Source organism: Leuciscus leuciscus, assembly GCF_965113295.1.
Source record: "Leuciscus leuciscus genome assembly, chromosome: 17".
In the NCBI taxonomy this organism is placed as follows: domain Eukaryota; kingdom Metazoa; phylum Chordata; class Actinopteri; order Cypriniformes; family Leuciscidae; genus Leuciscus; species Leuciscus leuciscus.
In genome coordinates this window covers 25255989-25278100 of record NC_138741.1, presented here as the reverse complement: position 1 = coordinate 25278100, position 22112 = coordinate 25255989, and the positions used below count along the sequence as shown (strand labels likewise).

General features: G+C 35.6%; 1 protein-coding gene across 4 annotated transcripts; it reads right to left on the bottom strand.

Annotated features, from left to right (window-relative positions):
- Window positions 1–21405, bottom strand: mia2 (MIA SH3 domain ER export factor 2). 4 transcript variants are annotated; one of them, XM_082142255.1, is made up of 30 exons: window positions 21159–21405; window positions 20845–20978; window positions 20594–20686; window positions 16732–19539; window positions 14877–16539; window positions 14351–14659; window positions 14089–14162; window positions 11751–11882; window positions 11625–11646; window positions 11413–11501; window positions 10949–11020; window positions 9614–9724; window positions 9467–9538; window positions 9270–9374; window positions 9000–9122; window positions 7193–7298; window positions 7074–7120; window positions 6776–6866; window positions 6002–6140; window positions 5753–5854; window positions 5524–5584; window positions 5388–5423; window positions 5213–5280; window positions 5057–5127; window positions 4836–4967; window positions 4047–4172; window positions 2210–2314; window positions 1810–1862; window positions 1540–1732; window positions 1–768 (listed from the first exon to the last, which is right to left on the bottom strand). In XM_082142255.1, exons 1-30 carry the CDS (start codon window positions 21277–21279, stop codon window positions 587–589), a joined length of 7440 nt encoding a protein of 2479 aa, XP_081998381.1. In that variant the 5' UTR covers window positions 21280–21405; the 3' UTR covers window positions 1–586. The 4 variants fall into 4 exon arrangements, with proteins under 4 accessions (XP_081998381.1, XP_081998380.1, XP_081998382.1 ...); XM_082142254.1 differs by having other exon boundaries at window positions 14877–19539; XM_082142256.1 differs by lacking the exon at window positions 14877–16539 and having other exon boundaries at window positions 18198–19539; window positions 21159–21403.
- Between the last annotated feature and the right edge of the window lie 707 nt (window positions 21406–22112).

Below are 22112 nucleotides of genomic sequence, written 5' to 3'. Positions count from 1 at the left end.
AGCAATCCAATGACATCTTTATTATTAATGTATATGATTTCATCAGACCATGTATTTTTTTTAAGGCATGAATTGTTATTTGAGGAAACTATAAATATATATATACGCTACATGGACGGTTGTCTGGACTGAGTTGTTGGATTTGTCGAGTTAGTTACCAAAGTCTGGGTTTCAACAACATCCCATTCACAATATATACTTAGTACACTTTCTATATATACAGTCTGCCAAATATGAGGACCTTTCATCAACTACCTTCAATTTAAAAAAGCATTATAATATTACAATCCTGAGCACCTATAATCCTATAAGGCAGTCTCATTGACTTTTTACACTTTACCTACAGGTTCAGAAAGGCTGCACACTTACACTGTACCTGAAACACAGACATCAAACTTCTTCTTTGTAAAATAACCAGTGGTATGTGCTGTATCCTTTGCCATGCTTGCTCTTTCAAACAAGTTTCGACTAAGACAAAATAGATAACCACAAGGCTACTGTGGTTACATATCAAAGGAAACACCCCCTGAGCACAACAACAGGAAGCTGAAAACAGTCTGCAGGAAGAGAGCGTGAGATGGGAAGATCAGATGACATCATGAGGAGAGGGCGACTGGTTGGGCGGCTGCTCGCTGCCTGGTGGGGAGGGTCTGGGAGGCGGTCCAGGGGGGAAACTGTCACACAGATGTCGTGGTGGAAGATAGCCCATATGTTGAGGGAGTGGCATTGGAGCTCTGGGAAACATTCCAGGGGGAAGTGGCCCTCGCACTAGAGGAAATGGTGCTAAAGGTTATCAGTTTGTACTAAGACAGTATACATAGAATTTAAATAAATGTGTCAAAAAAAAAATATATATATTAATTAATTAATGATACATATAAAAATCTAAGTAGCTAAGTCTTATTTTGTAATAAATGAAATGGCAAATTAAAGTCTAATAACATAATAATAATTTATCAATTTGTACTAGAACACAAAACTGAAGTGATGCAGCCTTTTGCGCGCGCACACACACACACACCTATATTATATATATATATATATATATATATATATATATATATATACACACACACACACACACATATACATATACACACACATTCATATACACACACATACTATACATTACATACATACATTACATACATACATAACATACATACATACACATATATAAGTTAAATTGAGCTAAAAGTTAAGTGTAGTAGTAATGATGAGAATTGATCGATTTGAACTAGGACAGTGTCAAATAATAAGCAAAATAGCAAAAATTTTGCAATAATAAATTACTAAAAATTATATAATAATTACTAAATAATATTAACCAATAATAATCAACTTATCAATCAAATAATTTATCCAATTTATTTATATTTTTTTCAAATCTAAATTATTTCCCAATATATATGCTTTTCATTTGCAAAAAAAACCTCACATTTCAGAAGCTAAATTTGCTCCAAATGCACTTACACTTTGTTTTTAATCTGACATTTTAACTAAAATGTCCACCTGCACAAGTGGAAAAAGTGAACTTACTGCCCATGGGGGGAACTCCTGGCCCACGAGGGGGAAAGAACTCCGGAGGTCCATAAGGGCCCCTGTGTGGGAAACGTGGGTCCCTAGGGTCCATCGGTGGAGGTATTCCCATTAACGGGGGACCAGGAGGAGGTCCCATTCTTGAATCTGGATCCGGGGGCAATCTCATGTCACCAGGCATCGTGTGAGGACCCTGTGAGAAGACACATTTCAGTTATGGCTGTGTACAAAAACTCCATCGAGTGATATAGTACAGAGAGGTTTACTCACTTCTCTGCTCTCATTCTCACTGATAGATGAGCTGTTTCTTAGAAATGATGGATCTGAAAAAGAAAAGCAGAGAGAGTAAATAATTTAAGGATCTGTGAGCCAAAGTCTCAATCTTACATTTTCATTTAATTCTTGAAGATTGTTGCAAAAAAGTGCTCATTCATGCTTTGATAATGCCATTACATGAGCTACATAAAAACAAGTCAGCAGGAAGTTTCTGCCAATAATGGTACTCGAATTACCATGGGAATATGGAGCTCAGTTTTTCCCTATTATTTATGATGTTAGGCTTGTATATATGAGTCATATGGGCTATTTATAATTCTACAGTTACAGTTGACCTTTAAGAGAAGCAGAGAAGTCAAACATATTGTAGAAGAGGTCACATGGAAAGGCTCACCTGATTTGTCACCCAAGTACGGAAATCTAGGAGGCAAAGGACCCATAGGATACAGACCTGGAGGAGGCCTTCTATATGCCAAACCTGGATCTGGGAGAGGGTGACCTAAACATAATAGACATATTAAAAAAAGACATTAATTTAGTTAATTAATTATTATTATTATAACTAACCCCTAGAGCCTTTTGAATGCATATTATGGCATCAGATAAAACATTTATATATTTAGGTAACACTTTATTTTACAGTTTCTTTGTTACATATGTTACATGTACTTACCATAGTAATAACAGTAAATGATGCATAATTACATGCAAATAGCCCTCAACCAAATCCTTATCCTACCCTAACCCTATAGTAAGTACATGTAGTTAATTAATATTACACAGTACTTAAACATATAATTACACTGTAACAATGACACCTTAAAATAAAGTGTAACCTATTTATTTATAAAATAAAAAATTATATAAATATAACTAAACACTACAACCTTTTGAACACATTGTACATTACGGTTACACTTTATTTTGAGGTGTCCGTGTTACAGTGTAGTTATACATTTAAGTACTGAGTAATAATAATTAACTATAAGGTTAGGATTAGAATTAGGGTTTGGTTAAGGTTGGTTGCATGTAATTATGCACTATTTATAGTAATTATTACTATAGTAACTACATGTAACAAGGCCACTGTCAAAAAATGCACTGTTCCCTGCATTACAAATAAAAAACGTAAGTTATTATACATCTAAAAATAATTGGCTGATGAACACGGAGGATGCGATGGTAATGATGCACTACACACAATGTAAAACCACCACTGTAGGTTTGGCCATGATGATAATGACATTAAAAAATACAGTGATGTCCTGTGCTCTTCACGCCTGCAGTATGAACTATGACTGCGCTGAAGCGACAGTATTAGGCCCAGCAGTGAGGAGCAGCAGGGGGGCAGTGGGACAAAGCCTGACGCACTGGCCAAAAACGCAGAAACGTCTAGAACAAAGAAGGCCCAGTTCTGCGACTCTTCAATGAGCTGTGCGGCTGAGTCAGCGCTTCTCAGTGACCTCTGAATAACTGAGTTTGAGCTTCAGTAACAGAAACACCTCACTTCACACAGTTGGCTAAATTACAGGCACAAGACACTTCAATAATTGGTATTCATAAATAAATAGCAAACTGACACTGAAATGAGCAAATAAGCCTCATTGTTTGCATATTGTACATTTTTGAAGCATTCATTTTTTAAATTCAATTTCGGAAACACTTTACATGAACCAACAATGAACAAACCATTTGTTACAGTATTTATTAATCTTTGTTAAAATAAAAATACAGTCGTTCATTGTTTGTTCCTGTTAGTTCACAGTGCATTAACTAATGTTAACAAATACAACATTTGATTTGAAGAAAGTATTAGTAAATGTTGAAATGAATATTAACTAAGATTAATAAATGCTGTAGAAGTATTGTTCATTATTAGTTCATGTTAACTAATGTAGTTAACTAATGTTAATTAATGAACCTTATTGTAAAGTGTTACCTCAATTTCAATTCAAGTCAATTTGTAATATTAGTAAAATTGTCTAGCATTATAATCTAGTTTCACACAACCATTTCCTCCCTCTCTCTTGTCATAAATAAACAGGCGGTTTTTAGCTAATACTGTACCTTTAAGACTATGCATGTAAATGACCTTTTATGATTGGCTAACCTCAGAATATATGTAAAAATGAGAACTTATGTTAATGTGCCCATGGTTCTTGACTTTTGAGAGCTAGAGAAGTATTTCCTCCTGCTACAGGACAGCCAGAGCAGTGGGAACATCACTGTACCTGGAGGGCCGGGAGGGCCCCTGCGTTCCCTGTCCCAGGAGGGAGACAGTGAGCCACTATCAGAGTGAGGGCCACTCCGCTCAAAGTCTGGCCCACCACTAGGGGGCTCTACCATGCCTCGGGATGCTGATTATGTGACAGTGAAGGAAGATGAATGGAGTGGAGAGACAGCACATCCAAATATTTGAGGAAGTTAAGAATGGAAAAGGGAGGAAAGGGAGACAACCAACAAAATATTAACGAGGTAAAAAAACATGAAGAGACTCGACTATATGCAAACTTGGGGAATGGTTTGTTGCCCACGGTTTAGTGTGCGTTTTGTATCGTAAAAAAAATGGCACTGGTACATCTCAGGTGTTTAATTATTATTGATATGCAATAAATAACCTAAAGAGAATAAAAAACTCATAGATACTAATAGTCACTTGAGCAGTTGTAAAGATGGTACTGGATATATCAATTATATTCCTGTGATGGTGCTGATGATGAAGCTGAATTTACAGAAGCCATCAGAAATAGCCACATATCAAGCATTTACCAAACCAAGCAAAGCAAAGCAAACCGTGAGAAATCAGACCCGTTACCCTTAATGCAAACATGTCAACTATATTTTATGGGAACATGCAGTTTTACAGGATTCATGAAGGTGATACAAACACACACACACAAAATATAGCTAGATAACCTTGTTAAACTAAAGACTGAGAATGCAATGAATAAATCATATTGGTCATGCTAGCTAAGAGACATTTCCCAGAATTTTAAAAGGAAGGGATTTGTGTATATCACCTCTGCCTGGACCCATAACAAACTGAGGTGAGAGTCGAGGGGGGCCGTCCATTAGTGTAGGAGGGGACAGGAAGGCCCTTGTTTCTGAGGATGGTCGGCCAAGAGGAGAGGGTCCATATGGAGATCTTTCATCTTTGACATGGGGAAATGCATCTCATGTTTAATATCATTTTATACATAGAGAGACATGTACTATGCAAGGGAAATGCAGAGAATCTGACCTCTAAATAAAGGTCTGCCTTCTCGTATATCCTTATCAAGAATATCGACTTTAAATTGGGCATCAGTCAGCCTGTAATTGCAAACATACATATGAATAAATGCTGCTTCTCTTGTATAGAAAACACTAAAGTAAAGTAGTCTCTAGCCAATCTCACCTCTGGCGGAGATGAGCGTTTTCTCTCTTGACATCAGCCAGGTCTCGATCCGCGGCCCGCGCGGCTAGCTATAACACAGACAGTTCAGAATACAGAGAGTATCAGACACAAAATACATCTGTAAGCTACTGACAACTGATATAGATCAAACTGAAGTGGTCTGAAAACAACTTACCCAGTTATCATGAGCCTTTTTCTCATGAGACGTTATCTGGTAGAAAAAAGAAAAATGTATATAATGAATATTTTGTCAAATAATATTAAATATTAAATAATTGTATATATATATTAAGGAATTTTAAGTGTGTCACCTGATTCTTATAAGCTTGTGAAGTCCGATCCAGTTCCTCCTCTAGTTCTTTGGCTCGTTGTCTATTTAAACATAGTGAAAGAGACTATAATGTAAACTTCCTGTTTTGGTGAACATCCATCTTGCATTATGTTTCCTGCCTTTCTCAGAGCACATTTCCTTTTATTTGAACACATACTCAAACATACTTAACGCGACTTCCTCATGTGTGCTAAACGAGTTGCTCTCACCTATAAGTGACGAGCCCCTCTGCAGCGAGACTGATCTTTTTGCCTGCCTTGTTGAGCTTCTCCTCCTTCTGCGAACGCTCCTTCTCCTCCACCGTCAACAACCTGACCAGAGTTTAAGAAATAATTGAATTATTGGCATTAGTATTTTCATTTCCAATGAAAAAAAAAGAGACTGCAAAGTGCAAAGACAATGAGTGGAAGATGAAGTTTGTGTTTTATGAGACGCAGCTTCTGTGCTCCGGTCCAAACCTGTGCAGTTTGAGTTCATTCTCCTGGTACATCTCCGTCATGATCTGGAGTTTCTGCTGGAGTTTCTGGCTTTCACTAGAATAGCTGACACTCTCTGACTCCAACACCTCCTTCTGCCCTTCAAGTTGTTTGATCCCCTCTTAGAATACAGAGAAACAAGAAAACAAGTCTTCATTTGGAGTCTAAATTATACTGTTTGATATAATCAAGCTAAACCAAATAAGCTCCAGTTGTATTGCTCATCACACTATTTGCATAGTAATTGCTATCCTATAAAAACTGGTAGGAAAGATCTGCCAACCATTTCCTTTTGGCCGTTCCAAGAGCAAGATTGAAAAGCAGGGGAGACTGTGCGGTTGCTGCGCCAAAACTATGGAATAATTTGCCTCTGTATGCTAGGCATGCCCAGATCTAGACCTATTTTTATCCTAAGGCGTTTAACACAGTATGAGAGCTGTTGTTGTGTTTTATGTGTTTCACTTGTTTTATTGTGACCCTGTGTTGTACAGCACTTTGGCAAACACCATTTGATTTCTTAAATGTGCTTTATAAATCAATTTGAATTTGAAAGCAAATCCATCGTGATGCAAGATAAGAATACAAATTGATCGGAAACAAAATCATAAGGTGCCTAAAGATCTTACCATGTATGAATGGGTCACATTGTCTTTCTACAACCAATCAAAACTTTTAAATCAACCAAATAATATATCAAATGAATAGTTTCATGCATCTTAAAACCTGTTTGAATTATTGTGGAACCAAACTGTTTACCTAGGAGATCTTCTTTGGCTTTCATTTCATCTGCAAGTTTGGCGAACACCCTGTTTTTGTCCTCCTCCATGGACTTTAAGTCTGCACTCATCTGTGACAAAAAGAAGGACTCACTTATTTATAGCATAATTTATATTAGTATTCTGGATGTAGACAAGCATAATTCATTTAATCTGACACATAAGGGTTGTGTTTCAAAACCTAATGAGCTGCCATCCTAGACATCATGTTTGGCAGTCATATGTGCCATCTAGGTGGTTCACTATGTTTGAGACAACCAGGATGTAAGTAGGAATACCTTGGCTGCTTCAACGAGTTTCTGTACTTTTTGCTTCTTATGGGACTCTGCAAGCATAACAAAATTCATGAGACGATACTTCAAGACTTAACTTAAAAACAGACTAACAATATTCCCACCTGAACTGTCTCCATTCTCATTTCCAGCTGTATCAGTGCTGCCATCAAAGCTGCTCTCGTCCTCAGAATCCCAATCTCTCATCTTCAAAAGGCACTCTGTCAGGGACTGATATAAGAAAAGAAAAAGACAAACAGATTTTTAGAAATGCAGTTTTACTGAAATGCAGTTTTGGGTACAAGACTGTGTGGACAGACCGATCTATTGGAGGACAAACCAATATATATGACACTGTGAGATTGTAAAAACGGTTTGTGAAGCTGTTTCATAACTTTACAAAGGGCTCCAGACTGTCACCAAATGGTTGCATTTTCCGACCTTTTTTCCTGCCGGTGCGACAAAATTTTGTTAGTGGTCGCACTGGTGCCACAACCTTATTGCCCAACAGATAAAAGCTGTATTAATAATCATAGCTACTGCAAGATCTAATGAGAAGCATTCAAATTTGGCGCACAATTCTCTGTTATAAACTGAATCGGATCAAACAGCACTGACGTAGAAACCAGGAGAAACACTGTGCCATGAACGAACAAGTTATAGAAGGCTTTTCAATCCACAAATCACAAACATTCACCATGGTATTGTGGCAGAAATAGTTGAATGTTTTTACATTATTCATCTCAGGGTTCGAATCTTTTGAGATTAAAATTTAAGCACATTTCAAGGGCTTTCAAGTGCTTCACACTTTTTCCAGCACTTCAAAGCTCTAAATATAACATTTTAATGTTATTTTTAATGTGATGATTTGTAAAACTAAAAGTTTGAAGATGTAGGAAAAAGAAGACTGCGTGGCAAACAAACACCTTTATTTATTTTTTTAAAAGACATTAAATTACCACTATATAAATACTATATTAAATTAACTATATTAAATAACCAGTAGATGGCGGCAGAGGAGCACTTATTGACCTTAAAAAGTCAAAGTCTCATGAAAAACAAAATCTAGAACAATGTTACATTTAAAAGAAGAATATTTACATTTTCCCTATAAAAATGAGGTTTTTGTACATTACTGTTGTAAATAAAAGTACATTTTTATCTGCATCTCAATTCCAGCTCAGTGTTTTACTGTCAAATTTCCAATAAACAAACATGCAATATCATTAGTAACTGCACTTATTAATGCAAAACAATAGTAATTTTCTGATTATTAATAAAACTTAATAAATAATATAATATTATCCCCCCAGCACCACCAAATCAGGTGCTAGCACCACCATCTGTAGAACTGAGTGGCAGAGGTGCTACAATATTGTGTACATCTAATTTGCTAGCAATTTATTATATCACATACACTTCCGTTTGGGGTCAGTAATATATCTTTTTTTAAAGAAATTAATTATTGTATTCAGCAAGGATGCATTAAATTGATGCAAAGTGACAGTAAAGACTTTTACATTGTTACAAAAATTATATTTCAAATAAATGCTGTTCTGTTTTAAACATTGATAATAAGAAACAGGGATGCACTGTTTAATTAGCACTTCTCCGATGGCATGTTTTGATCTATTTCGTGCACACAAGGTGGATAAGCTACAACAGTCAGCTGTGTAGGAAGAGGAATAAATTATATTTTAAAATATATTCAAATAAAAAACAGTTATTTTAAATTGTCATAATATTTCACCATATTGCTGTTTTACTGTATTTTTGGTCAAATAAATGCAGCCCTGGTGGGTATTTCTTTCAAAAACATTGTTAAATAAATCTTACCAACTCCAAACTTTTGAACAGTGGTGTATATACTGGCTTATATACTTGACAAACCCATACTAGTCAACTTCTATTCTGGTGTCGATGTGTTTTTACCTTGATGCGCTCGTCTTTATTGGTGCAGTCCTCCAGCATGCCAGAATGAGATCTTTCACACATTTTCATCTCCTCCTCCAGCTCACCGAGGCGTTCACCCCAGTCCTCTGCTTCTTGCACAAGCTGTAGTGGTGATGGCCATACATACACGCATGGTTAATGTAAGCCATGAAACGTCTTGCATTACAATGATTTTATAACAGTTATGTTAAAGCTTGAAAATATATACATTTTTTCTCTCTAAACTAAACACCCAAACACAAATCTCACCTGTGCTTTACTCTCGAGGAGCATTGCATGCTCTTCTTTGGCCGCCTGCAGGTTTTTCTGTAGTCTCTCTGTGTTGATCTCATGAATCTTCAGTGTTGTGTTGTCCTGCACATGAAAATACAGGTAACAGTATAGAATTACAAATGACAATTATTGAGGAATATGACTGAAATATGCATCATATACATAGTCAATACCTGTTCTAACTGTGACTTTCGATCTTTAGCTTCCTCTTCTAAATTACTTAAAATCTGCTCGAGTTCAGCAAGCTGTAAAACAGAAATAAAAGCCATTTAGACAGATTCAAGCAGCATAACGTGCATCTGTGTGTATGACAACATTACCTGATCCTCTTGTTGTTTTCTCGCTTTGTTTTGTTGGGACAGTTCTTCTTGTAGCCTCTTAACTTCCTTTTTTATCTGAGCATTTGACTGTTCAAGTTTCTTTGACGACACCTAAGGGCAACATAATTGGACAAGGGTCAGGTAACAAGTGAAGTGGTCAGGGAGACAATTTTTTTTTAAAGTGCCTCTATTATGCTTTACCTTTCATTCAGTGTGTAATATAGCTGTTTGTGAATGTAAAAGGTCTGCAAAGTTTTAAAGGTCAAAGTGCACAACAAATAAAGTTATCATCTCCTAAAAGAAAGAATAGATTCCGAATTGCCGAAACGAGTTGTCACTAATTCCAGTCTCATTTCCTGCATAATGTCCACTGTCCGTCTATAGTATTCATTGGTTGCCCGCGAACGACGTCTACTTTGACCCGCCCTCAGACACTATAATTGTAGCTGAGGGCTGGAAGGGTTTGGTTTGTGTTGTCGACATGTTGAGAAGACGCTGTGTTTTGCGCTGCAAAGCAAATCCACTTTGCATGAACTTCCAAAGGATGAGGACTCTGTCTTGAATTGATACGGTAAAACTGACGCCATTGTTACTGTTCGTATAACTATGTATACAAGTGCTGAGGAAGTAATTTGGTAATGGTCATTTTGTTTTCGAAAAGCACTATAGGCGGTAGACCAATCACAACAGACTGAGCCGTCTGACCAATCAGAGAAGAGCAGGCTCTCAGAGAGGAGGGGTTTAGAGAGACCGGATCCTTGATCAAGCCATTTCAGACACTGTGAGAAAAGAGGTGATGCTGCAATGTATAATATGAGAAAATGAAAATGAAAGTGTTTTTTGACCTTGGATTCATGTAAACCTATTGTTGGAAACCTCCAAAACAAAAACAGGAACCTTTAAAATAGCATAATAGGGGCACTTTAAACATTAGTGGCTAAGTAATTGCATGTTTTTTTTTACAAACAGGTTTGAGTGGCAACTATGTGTAATACAATCTCAATTGCACTTTATTTTAAAGTACGTGCACTTACATTTACTTACAGTGTACTTACCTAAGAAAGTACTGGATAATATAAGGTAACTACATGAGTTAAGGTTAGGTTTAGGGGTAGGTTCAGGGTTAGAACCTAGTTATTACCCAGTTATTGCAATTACTATAATAAGTAAATAGTATGTACATGGGGAACAGGACTGTAAAATAAAGTGCTACCACAACCTCTAATATATTACATTTGAGGTTATTAAAAAAGTAATTAACACTTCCTAAAAGACTAACATTGTTGAGAAACCAATATTTAAAGGGGAAAAAACACACATAATGATCGTCTTTACCTCTAAAGTGTCATTTTCTGCAGCTTGCGCAGACATGCCATTCTTCTGCAGTTTGGACTCTAGTTTGTCAAACTGTTGAGACAGAGTAAGGGTTAGAGTAGGGGTTTTCAGTCTTTAAGATGCTACACCCCCCCAAATATAATCATTCTCATGCAAGGCATATACATAGTTTCTTGTACAAAGGCCCAATGTATATTGTGAAAAATATGATAAATATGTTTAAAATATTATTCTAAAAATATTTTGTTAGGTCACTATCAAGTCAAATTATTGTCTTTTCTACCCATTATAGTATCGTACTGTTAAACTCATTATTTACTTATTTATTTGACCCTATTTATTTTTTACATTTTTACACTGTTTTTCTCTAAAGGTTTCCACGGACCCCCTAGCATTCCCTTGCGACCCCCTGGGGGTCTCCGGACCACAGTTTGAAATGAAGAGTATAAAATGGCATTTCTCACCTTCTGTTTAACCTCACTGAATGTCTCCAGCACTTTGCACTTTTCATCAAGCAGTTCAGCCACTTTATGTGCCATTTGCTTTTCTTTACCTGCAAAAAAAAAGCCAACAGCCAGGATCAATTGAGAGCGGACAGTAAGGATCAGTTAAACAGATAATAAGGACAGGTTTTAAAAAAAGAGCCAGTAAGATAAAGAAACGGGAAAACACCCACTTGCATATAGTCGACTTTTCATCTGCAGAACAAAATAGAAAAAGCTCATGATTACTTGGTGAAATGAAGACATTCATAAAGTATGCACGTTTTATTGTGATTCTTGAGCAGAAATGCCTGACTTACAGAATGAATGAACCTGCAGCTGAACAAAAGCAGTGTGCATAAACCTAAAAATCCTGTGAAAACCACAGCTTCCCATGGAAGTCCATATAAGTCAGGGCCAGGCCGTATATCGTCAGGAAGTGAAGACACAACCTAAAACAGAAGTTAAACAGTTATACTGATTCTCCAAAAAATTCAAGTATAAAATTAAATATAAACATTTCTTTCCCTTTGTCATACACACACATACATAACTTACATACAAAGTGAACACAAGCTTTTAAACGGGATGTCCTATAGATAACCTAACACCACTTTCCTATGATGATACCTTTTAGACCTAATAGTAGCTTCGCATAAACTTTTATCACTTCTAAAAAACAATAGTAATTCATATCACACAAATCGACCAATTTGCAAAGAAAATATTTTAGCACTTTTTACTTTACTGTTACACCACCTGACATTAACTCATTCAATTAATTAAATTAAAATCAAATGAAAATTATATAAAGGACTATAACAACCTACCACGTGTTTAAACTAAAATATTTCTCATTTTTATAATTTCAGATATCCTCATTTGTCATTGACCAAAACCAATGCCACTGGAAGATGTAAAAGAACAATATACACTACACAATTTAAACCGTTATAAACTGGTAAATAAAGTCAGCCGTTGTAGATATGTAAATAATTAACGTTACGTTTAATAAATCAACGATAAAATAAGCTGAAATGAGCAACGAACCAGATGCATCAATGCTAACCAGCTAAGTTATATGGCTTAATATAGAGCAGTTTACACATTTAAAAGCCAGCATACATCTAGTTAATACTACACTCTAGTAAATTATGTGTACTATGATAGTTAACTTAGAAATATATGTGACACCTGCTGACAGCTGCCACACATACACACTAAAGCTGTTTCATCATTCACACACTGACACATACATCTTTGATTTTCTCCACCGCGAGTGTGTAGTAAATATTCGCTGCTCCTTTCATGTCAGTCGCTTCTGTGACGACCGACTCGGCCTGAAATTCGTCTGCCATGATTATATTCAAACTGAGTTCTTCTTTAATCTGTTAATTTATCTGTTGTTATGCCATGGTGCCGCCGGATGCTGCTCTGCACTGCTAGTGCTAGTGCGCATAGAGGAAGAGCGCACTCTTCCTTTTTAGGGGGGATTCTTAACGCATAAGAGCTTGCGTCGGTAAGATTTAAGTAGGACACTTGATATATTTGTTTTATTGTTTTTTAAAAGATAAACATACGTATTTTGTTCATATAAACAGTATTTTGCTTTTATGCGAAAACCTGTAAATTCCACAAAACATTAATACACCCTATAAGGGTCATGGTTTCTTCCACACGTCACCAATTGCTGAATGCCACAACGTCCCGTTCGTGTTTTAAAGTGACAGACTTACTTAGTGATCCTGATGAATTAGTCAATAAGCATTCACGCAAAAACAAAATATTTGTCATGGGCTGGTTATGAAACGTCTATAGTTTTGGTTTGTGGGTAAGTATGTTTCATTAGTGGGTGTGTCAGGTAAATATAATATACCTCTATAAACAAAGTCACTGAACTAGAGACCGGTTGAGCAGCAAGTCTGTCTGGATTCGACTTATCTCAAAAAGACTACTTAATTTATTTTCTAAGTATTTAGTTATTTAGTTATATAAAAGTAGTACTGAAAAAATGAATAAAAGTAAATACTGTTAAATATCATTAACTTGGCTTGAGTGCGAAATATGACACTGTTTGGCGACATGTCAAGACAGAAAATAGACTGTAGTCGTCGGCAGTTTCCACGAGGTACACAAAATATGGCATGAAATGCTTATATTATATATTTTGAACAAATAGTGGCTTCAGATTATTGCTTCTCAGTATTATATAGGATAATCAGGAGATAAATAGCCTATATGTATGCCTAATGTATTTACTGTACTGTACAGTACATTTACTGTATAGGCTATAGTTAAAAACACTGATTTAGGTGATTCTGTCATTTTCTAACAACAAACATAAAATAATGATCATCATTAAAAAGTTTGTTTTTTTAAAATACTAGAATAAATAGAATATCAATTCAATAATTTGTCTAAATTATGACATTGTATTATTTTAATTGTTATACAGTCAAAAAGGATTGGACAAAATTATCATTTTAAAAGGCAAAAACAGACATTTAAGGTGTTTAATCTTTTTTAAACACTTAAAAACACTAGCTATAAATTTCTCATTAGGTGATTTGCCTTTAAAAAAAAACACACAAAAAAAACACACCAGATGTACCGTTGTCTAAAATACTTTTCCTACACCATTTCACATGGAAGGCCTACCTTGTCCACTATAGATGCAATTTCATTAATTGTGACTTCAACAAAAACTGCCATTTGATACAATTTCCCTTCACCTGTCAAAAAGAACAAACACATACATAAGTGTTTAACATTTACTATTTAATAGGGTGAAATATGTCACGCCTCAAAAGTAATTTATTCATAATTGTTTTGGAACAACAGGTGGATGAGTAAATTATGACAGTTATGACAAAATTTTAATATTTTATTTTAGGATGATATACAAAAAAAAAGTGATTACCGTTCTGTGATTCAACATGCTCCTCAGAGATTAGACCATGGTTTTGGGAAGTAGTTTTCTTGATTTCAGAAGATACCCAATCCTCATGCTTTCTTATTTCCTGCTCATCAGTCTGAACACCCTCCACATTAGCTCCATTCGCTGAAAGGTACTTCTCCTCTGTGACTGGCTCATTTCGAGGGTTGCTCAAGTCATTTATATCAGATCTGTCTTGAGTATCTTGATTATTTTTAAGCTCTGTTGAGGAGATTAGTGTATTCTTATTCACATCTAGACATGATTCATGAACACAGCCATCTTCGCTGATCCCTGTGATGAAAGAGAGGGAACATTATAGAACATGACAACTTTTACATTATACCATAACTCAAAGAGTAAGATCACAAAACCTAGATTTCCCATCAATCACATATGCAAAAGTTTTTGTCCCATGCAATATTCACCAAAATTATGAAATCTATTATCTGCCATGCTCTTAAGGAGTTCTTTTGTTTTTTTTAAATGATCAGTTTCGAATCATCAGTACCTGGGCTTTCTACACTGACTTCTGTTATCACTGGTGAATATTTCTCTCTTAGAGTAGATAAGAGGGTATACAGTTTTTGTAGTTCTGGGTATTCATTAATATTATTCTTGCCAGGAAAACTGTTATGTTGTTGATTACGTCCTTTTGTGTTCATCTTCATATGGTATTCCAACAGCTGTTCAAAGTCACTGAGTTCTTCAAGATCTGTATTAACTTGGCCTGCATCAGTGTTTCCTAGTTTGGAATCCAGCCAAGATAACTTGTGGTCTCCGAATAAATCTAAAAGATCTTGAATATTCTGTTCACTCAGATGAGGATATAAGTTTGTATATTCTTTAGAAGTTTCTGTAGAATGGTTGACAGTCTTTTTTTCTTGAATTTCAGGGCTTCCAGGCCGCTCTTCATCACCCTGTTCCTCTTTATCTTCCGACTGCACCGCAATGTCACTATCATCACTTTGATCCCAGGTGGCACCAGTGTCACTTTCCTGCCTTTTCGTGACACTTTCTGAATCGGTTTGATCACTTTCCTCCCTTTTCGTGACACTTTCTGAATCAGTTTGATCCTCCATATTTGCAGTGTCAGTCTCCTCTTTGTGTTCAACACTCTGATTTTGAACAAGCTTATTATTAATACTGCCACCCTGAACTGGGTCATTCTCCGAGAAGATATCATCTGTTAATTTTGTTTCTTTGGAAGTGGTATAGTCACCTGGTTCTTCAGTACTAACAGCGTTAAGAATTGTATCAGTGTCTGCATTTTCTGGTAAACTGAGATCATGACCACCATCTTTTGAATTAGTAGATCCATCAGATGTGTTCAGTGATGGGCTTTTTGTATGGGTTTCCTCTATCAGAGTCTCGTTTGTGATTTGTGTGTCACCCTTTAGCTCTTTTGTTTCAAAATAATTATCTGTAGGTTCAGAATCTCTACCTAATTCCTTTTGCTCTCTATTCATTACAACCTCATCTGCATATTCACCTTCCGAATCAGTATCCTTAACCATACTAATATCTGCTTTTTGTATCTCCAGTAACACATCATGCGAGTCGCTGGTATTGTCCATGTCATCATCTGTGGCGTTTAGGGCTGAATTTGGCTCAAGGTCTGTATGTAGATTTTCTTCACTGATAACAGCTGATTCATCTGTTCCAAGAGTGGGAATATGAGAAGTTCCTTCATCAGAAGGCATTATGTTTGTGTCCAGTTTATGTTTATTGCCCATTTTCGTTGCAAGAGCTTCTGAATCTGATAACTTTTCTTTGTAAAATGTGATGTCTTTTGATAATACTTCATCTAATTGTGCGTCATTTTTGTCCATAACTAACTTGTCGTTTTTGTCCATAACTAACTCATCATTTATGTCCATAACTAACTCGTCATTTTTGTCCATAACTAACTTGTCATTTCTGTCCATAATTAACTTGTCATTTCTGTCCATAATTAACTTGTCATTTTTGTCCATAACTACCTTGTCATTTTTGTCCATAACTAACTTGTCATTTTTGTCCATAACTAACTCATAATTTCTGTCCATAACTAACTCGTCATTTCTGTCCATAACTACCTTGTCATTTTTGTCCATAACTAACTCATCATTTCTGTCCATAACTAACTCATCATTTCTGTCCATAACTACCTTGTCATTTTTGTCCATAACTAACTCATAATTTCTGTCCATAACTAACTCATCATTTTTGTCCATAATTAACTCATCATTTCTGTCCATAACTACCTTGTCATTTCTGTCCATAACTAACTCATCATTTTTGTCCATAACTAACTTGTCATTTTTGTCCATAACTAACTTGTCATTTTTGTCCATAACTAACTTGTCATTTCTGTCCATAACTACCTTGTCATTTTTGTCCATAACTAACTTGTCATTTTTGTCCATAACTAACTTGTCATTTTTGTCCATAACTAACTCATCATTTCTGTCCATAACTAACTCATCATTTCTGTCCATAACTACCTTGTCATTTTTGTCCATAACTAACTCATAATTTCTGTCCATAACTAACTCATCATTTTTGTCCATAATTAACTCATCATTTCTGTCCATAACTACCTTGTCATTTTTGTCCATAACTAACTTGTCATTTTTGTCCATAACTAACTTGTCATTTTTGTCCATAACTAACTTGTCATTTCTGTCCATAACTACCTTGTCATTTTTGTCCATAACTAACTTGTCATTTCTGTCCATAACTAACTCGTCATTTCTGTTCATAACTACCTTGTCATTTCTGTTCATAACTACCTTATCATTTTTGTCCATAACTAACTCATCATTTCCGTCCATAATTAACTTGACATTTTTATCCATAATTAACTCGTCATTTTTGTCCATAACTACCTTGTCATTTTTGTCCATAACTAACTTGTCATTTTTGTCCATAACTAACTTGTCATTTCTGTCCATAACTACCTTGTCATTTTTGTCCATAACTAACTTGTCATTTCTGTCCATAACTAACTCGTCATTTTTGTCCATAACTAACTTGTCATTTTTGTCCATAACTAACTCGTCATTTCTGTCCATAACTAACTCGTCATTTCTGTTCATAACTACCTTATCATTTTTGTCCATAACTAACTCATCATTTCCGTCCATAATTAACTTGACATTTTTATCCATAATTAACTCGTCATTTTTGTCCATAACTAACGTGTCATTTTTGTCCATAACTAACGTGTCATTTTTGTCCATAACTAACTCACCATCTTCTTTCGGTGTACCGTGGTCATGTTCAGCTAAACATTTTTCATTAATGTATTCTGATAATGCATCCACAGTCGGTTTCGAATTCAAATCTGCATTTACATTTTGACTAATTGTGACAGTCTTAATATGAGAGTCAATGTGCAAATCTGAAACATTTGATTCTTGTGTTTTTTGATAATGCAACTCATTATGAATGTCTGTCTCTGGCAGTTCAGATGTATCAGCACCAGCTTCAGTGTCTGTGCTAATTTGATCATAATCACTTTTGTGCTGTTCGATAGTGTCTAAATTGTCTTGATCAGACAGACTTTGTGTCAGCTTGTCCTCTGAAATGTCATCAGATAAATCAGTCAATTTGATTTTGCTTTGAATAACATCAATTAAACTATTTGCAGATTTAACATCATCATCATTTTGGGTGTTGGATTTTTGAGAAAAGCCATCTGTTTCTCTAATGTCATCAGATGCAACACTGTCTTTTAAAGTCGTTGTTTCGTCGGATAGTGCCTGAGTTTCACTAATTAAATCAACATCGTCAACATCAGACATTTCTTCCTTTTTCAACTTCTGTTGCTCAAGAAAGTCCTCCTTACCTGAATCTACCTCCTTTGCTGTCTTTTCCTCATTACTTTGCATGTCTTGCTCCACCTCTCCCTCTAAAATATCAGCATTGTTTGCACTTTTACCTTCTTCATTTAAATTATCTGCTGACTTGTCTGTGCCGTCTTCTGTCATATTAGATTCTTCAGTGCTATCAAATGCAATGCTATCTTTTGTTTTATCAGACAGTGACTGAGTTTTACTAATCACATCATTGTCTATTGGGTTTGAGTCCTGCTCATCAATATCACTCAACATTTCTTCTTCTTGATCCTTGCTATTATTTTGTTCCTCATCAAAGTCTTCCTTAACAGGATCTTCTTCCTTTGCTGTCTTTTCCTCATCCCTCTTTACTATTGTGTCTGCCTGAAATGGAAGTTTAAGCACTGATGGCAGGCCGCTGACTGAAAATATGGACTCTGAGCTTGATTCGGACTCTTTGGTTTCCATGTTCTCAGTGTTTGTAGCGGATCCAGGGCTTCCTTCTTCACACAAACTGTCTTTGCCTCCATCATCCTCATCTTGTTTAGTTTGCTCTTCTTTGTAAAGGTTTGTAATTCTGTTGTACATGTTGCCGTACCACCCCGTCTGTTCCTCTACTTTTTCATTTTCTGTTCTCATGTTCTCCGTGGGACCATCCTCATTCTCCACACTGTCATCAGGGTTGTTTTCATCACACTGTATTTTGTCATCCACATCCATGTTCTGACTGGGGTTAAGAATGCTTTGGTTCTCCATGTGTGTGTTTTCATCTGCCATCTCAGCTTCAGGTTTAGTTGCAGCTGGAGTATTGTCTTCACTAAAGCCCAAGACATCTCTACCCATAGTTATCAAGGAGCTAGACTCCTGAGATGAGGTGTCTTTATCATTTGCTGGGTTCTCAATATTGTCCTGAGGCTCAGTCTTTAGATCCTTGTTTCCAAATCCAAAAGCATTGGTCAGTTCACCCCTGATCCAACCAAACGTTCCAGAGTTCGTCTTCTCCTCCACGTGGTTCTCCTCGATATCCATCACTATTTTTCTGCTTTTGAAGGATTCTTCACTGCTTTCATCCTGTGGTTCATCATTGCTTTGTTCATTCCTGCCAAACCATCCATTAACAGCAGAGCCTATCCACGAAGACCCACCTTTTTCTGTTGTCTCGAGGCTGTTTTGATCAGAAACATCTTGAACAGAAATTGTTCTGGGTTCACTCTCTTCTCTATCAGTAGGTTTATCATGGACATCATTGATATCACTTTCTTGGGTTTCTTGTGTGAAATCATCCAGATCATCAAATGCAGTGCTGTGCTTAATGACTGAACCATTTTCATCAAAGCAGATGAAGTCGTATTCCTGAGGAGAGAATTTATGATTAATATTTATGTTCTTGGAAGACTCTTTTCTAACCAAATCAGCATACAAGGAAGAATTAGATCATTCAGATTTCTTTGTCAACACACCGGCTAATTTGAGTCAGATAGTTCTGTATACTAAAGTGAAAAATGATCTATTTCTACCTGATCCGAGCCTTAAAGTTTTGAAGTGACAGAAGTATTGACAGATCTTTTCCTCTGTATTGTGACACAGGTGAAATGGATTGTCGAAAAAATAAAATACAATCTTAATTAAAAATGGAGGTTACAAGAAGGTTTTTTTTGCAGTGAAGCCATAGAAGAACTATTTTTGGTTCCCCAAAGAACCTTACAGTAAACAGTTCATAAAATAACCATTATTTTCTTCGTTTAAAGAACATTTTGATAATCTAAAGAACCTTTTACAGTTTAGGTAAAACTTTTAGGTACATGGTTAGTACCTAGTTATTACGCAGTTATTGTATTTGCTATAATAAGTGCTTAGTCTGTACATGCGGAACAGGACTGTAAAATAAAGTTTTTCTCCACTATAAAGAACCTTTGGTCCAGGGGAAAGGTTCTACTGATGGTAAATAAAGAACCTTTACTTTTAGGAGCGTAGGGTGGGAATCCATCGGTTGTTTGGATGGAGGAAAATCTGAATGCTAGATTGCAATCAGTTGTAAGAAAGGGGCGGGGTTTATGCAGACAAAATGATTGGAGAAATTTCTTTTTTCGTTTCTTTTCATTTCATTTCACCGGAAGACTTAGTTATGACATTTTGAAGGTAAAAAAAAAAAGTAGAAGAAAGAAAAGAAAAGAAACCTATGCATGGATGAATCATTCAATAACATGCATTAAAAAACAGGGTGAATTTGCACTTCATGATGTCATGAATTGTTTTTGTTGCTGTAACTGATTGTATATGTTGATTTGATTATATTAAATAATATTTTCAGCCTAAACCAGTTAATGTAGATGCATCACATGAAGCATATTTGTTAGGTTAACTTCTAAAACCCTTTCTTTACATTAAAAAAAAAAAAATACATTACCTGGGTCGGCACCTGGATTTCCTTTTTCTCATCAATAAACAGTTGATCAACTTTGATGGCATCTTTTGGGAACAATCCGGACAGCTTTTCTATCTGCAAAATGTAAAATATTATGAATATAATGCTAATATAATGTTTTTATTTATCAGTAAACATAATTAGCTTAAAGAACATTAAACCCATACATGTATATTTTTTATTCATCAACAATTTAATTAATCAAGAACAGAACCAGAAAATGGTAGACTCACACTTCCTGCCCAGAGATCATTTCTTTTTCCAGTGAGTTTGTAGTAAACGGTGATCATATCCCCTTTTTTGAGGTTTAGAAAGCGGCAGTCTTTAGCTGTATGGTCTCTCTGTGCCTGCACACGACTTATCATGCCTGAAGAAATGAGAAACGGAAAAAAACCTCAAAGATAAGAAAGCATGACAATAACTTGAATCACATAATTGAAATATTTTGCACAAAGCCATATAATTATAAGATGAACAGGTAAACACACATCACAGTTTCAGTCTAATCTTTCCTTTTATGGTATTTTAATATAAATGATCAACTTACTTTCACATTCGGGGTCTCCACATAATTTGTAGTCTGAAATCAGTCCCAAACCGTGGTGTAAAACGCCAAAGACAACATGAAACAAAATGAATGAACGCACAGCTGCCATGTTTAGATTCATCCAGCAATTCCCTTCATCTCAGTAGATCATATACATTTCAAAATCTAATAGTCAGAGGGAAAGCCAAGCTAAATCCCAGCTAAATGTCATTCCCTCTGTCTTGTCAGACAATGAGCCAATCTATGCAGATCACATTCTGACAAGCAGAGATTGGGTTATAGGTTACTGTCAGTAAATCATTAACATCACAACACACCACATCACAAACTCGCATTGGACCAAAGCCACATTCAAACTAATAAGGTTTCACAATGTTAGACAACATGTAGTAATCTTTTTTTTAACCTTGTTTGGATTTTATAGTGAGTAAATGCCCATTCACACCAAGGACGCTAATTATAAAGATACAGTTTAAAACCTTATAGAACAACTATAGTTTAAAACAACTAGTCCACAACTAGGCCTATTAAATAACAACATAGAGAAACACTATAATTGGAATAACTTTTACAAAAAAAAATTCCAGCTGATGAATGATAAAAACATTGACAGCCAATTAGAAACTGCAGAGGATGCTTAGAATAAACAGAAATATATTGTGTTTTGGTGTGTATACGCTAATATTCTAATAATAGTTTTAATATTAATAGTTTTCCTTCTTGGTGTGAACAGGCCTTAAGACTTGTAAAAAAGGCACAGTAAATATTACTAACCTCATTAAATCACTTAAGATAATAACTGTGTGACTAAAAGTGTGGTCGTCTACTCTAGAATGAATAAAGAAATTATGAATACAGAAAATATTCAGTAGGAAGGTTAGCCTACAAATGCTTTTCATAACCCATACCGGAGAGTGTCTACAGTTCAGAATCTTTTCATTATAGTTTTGAATA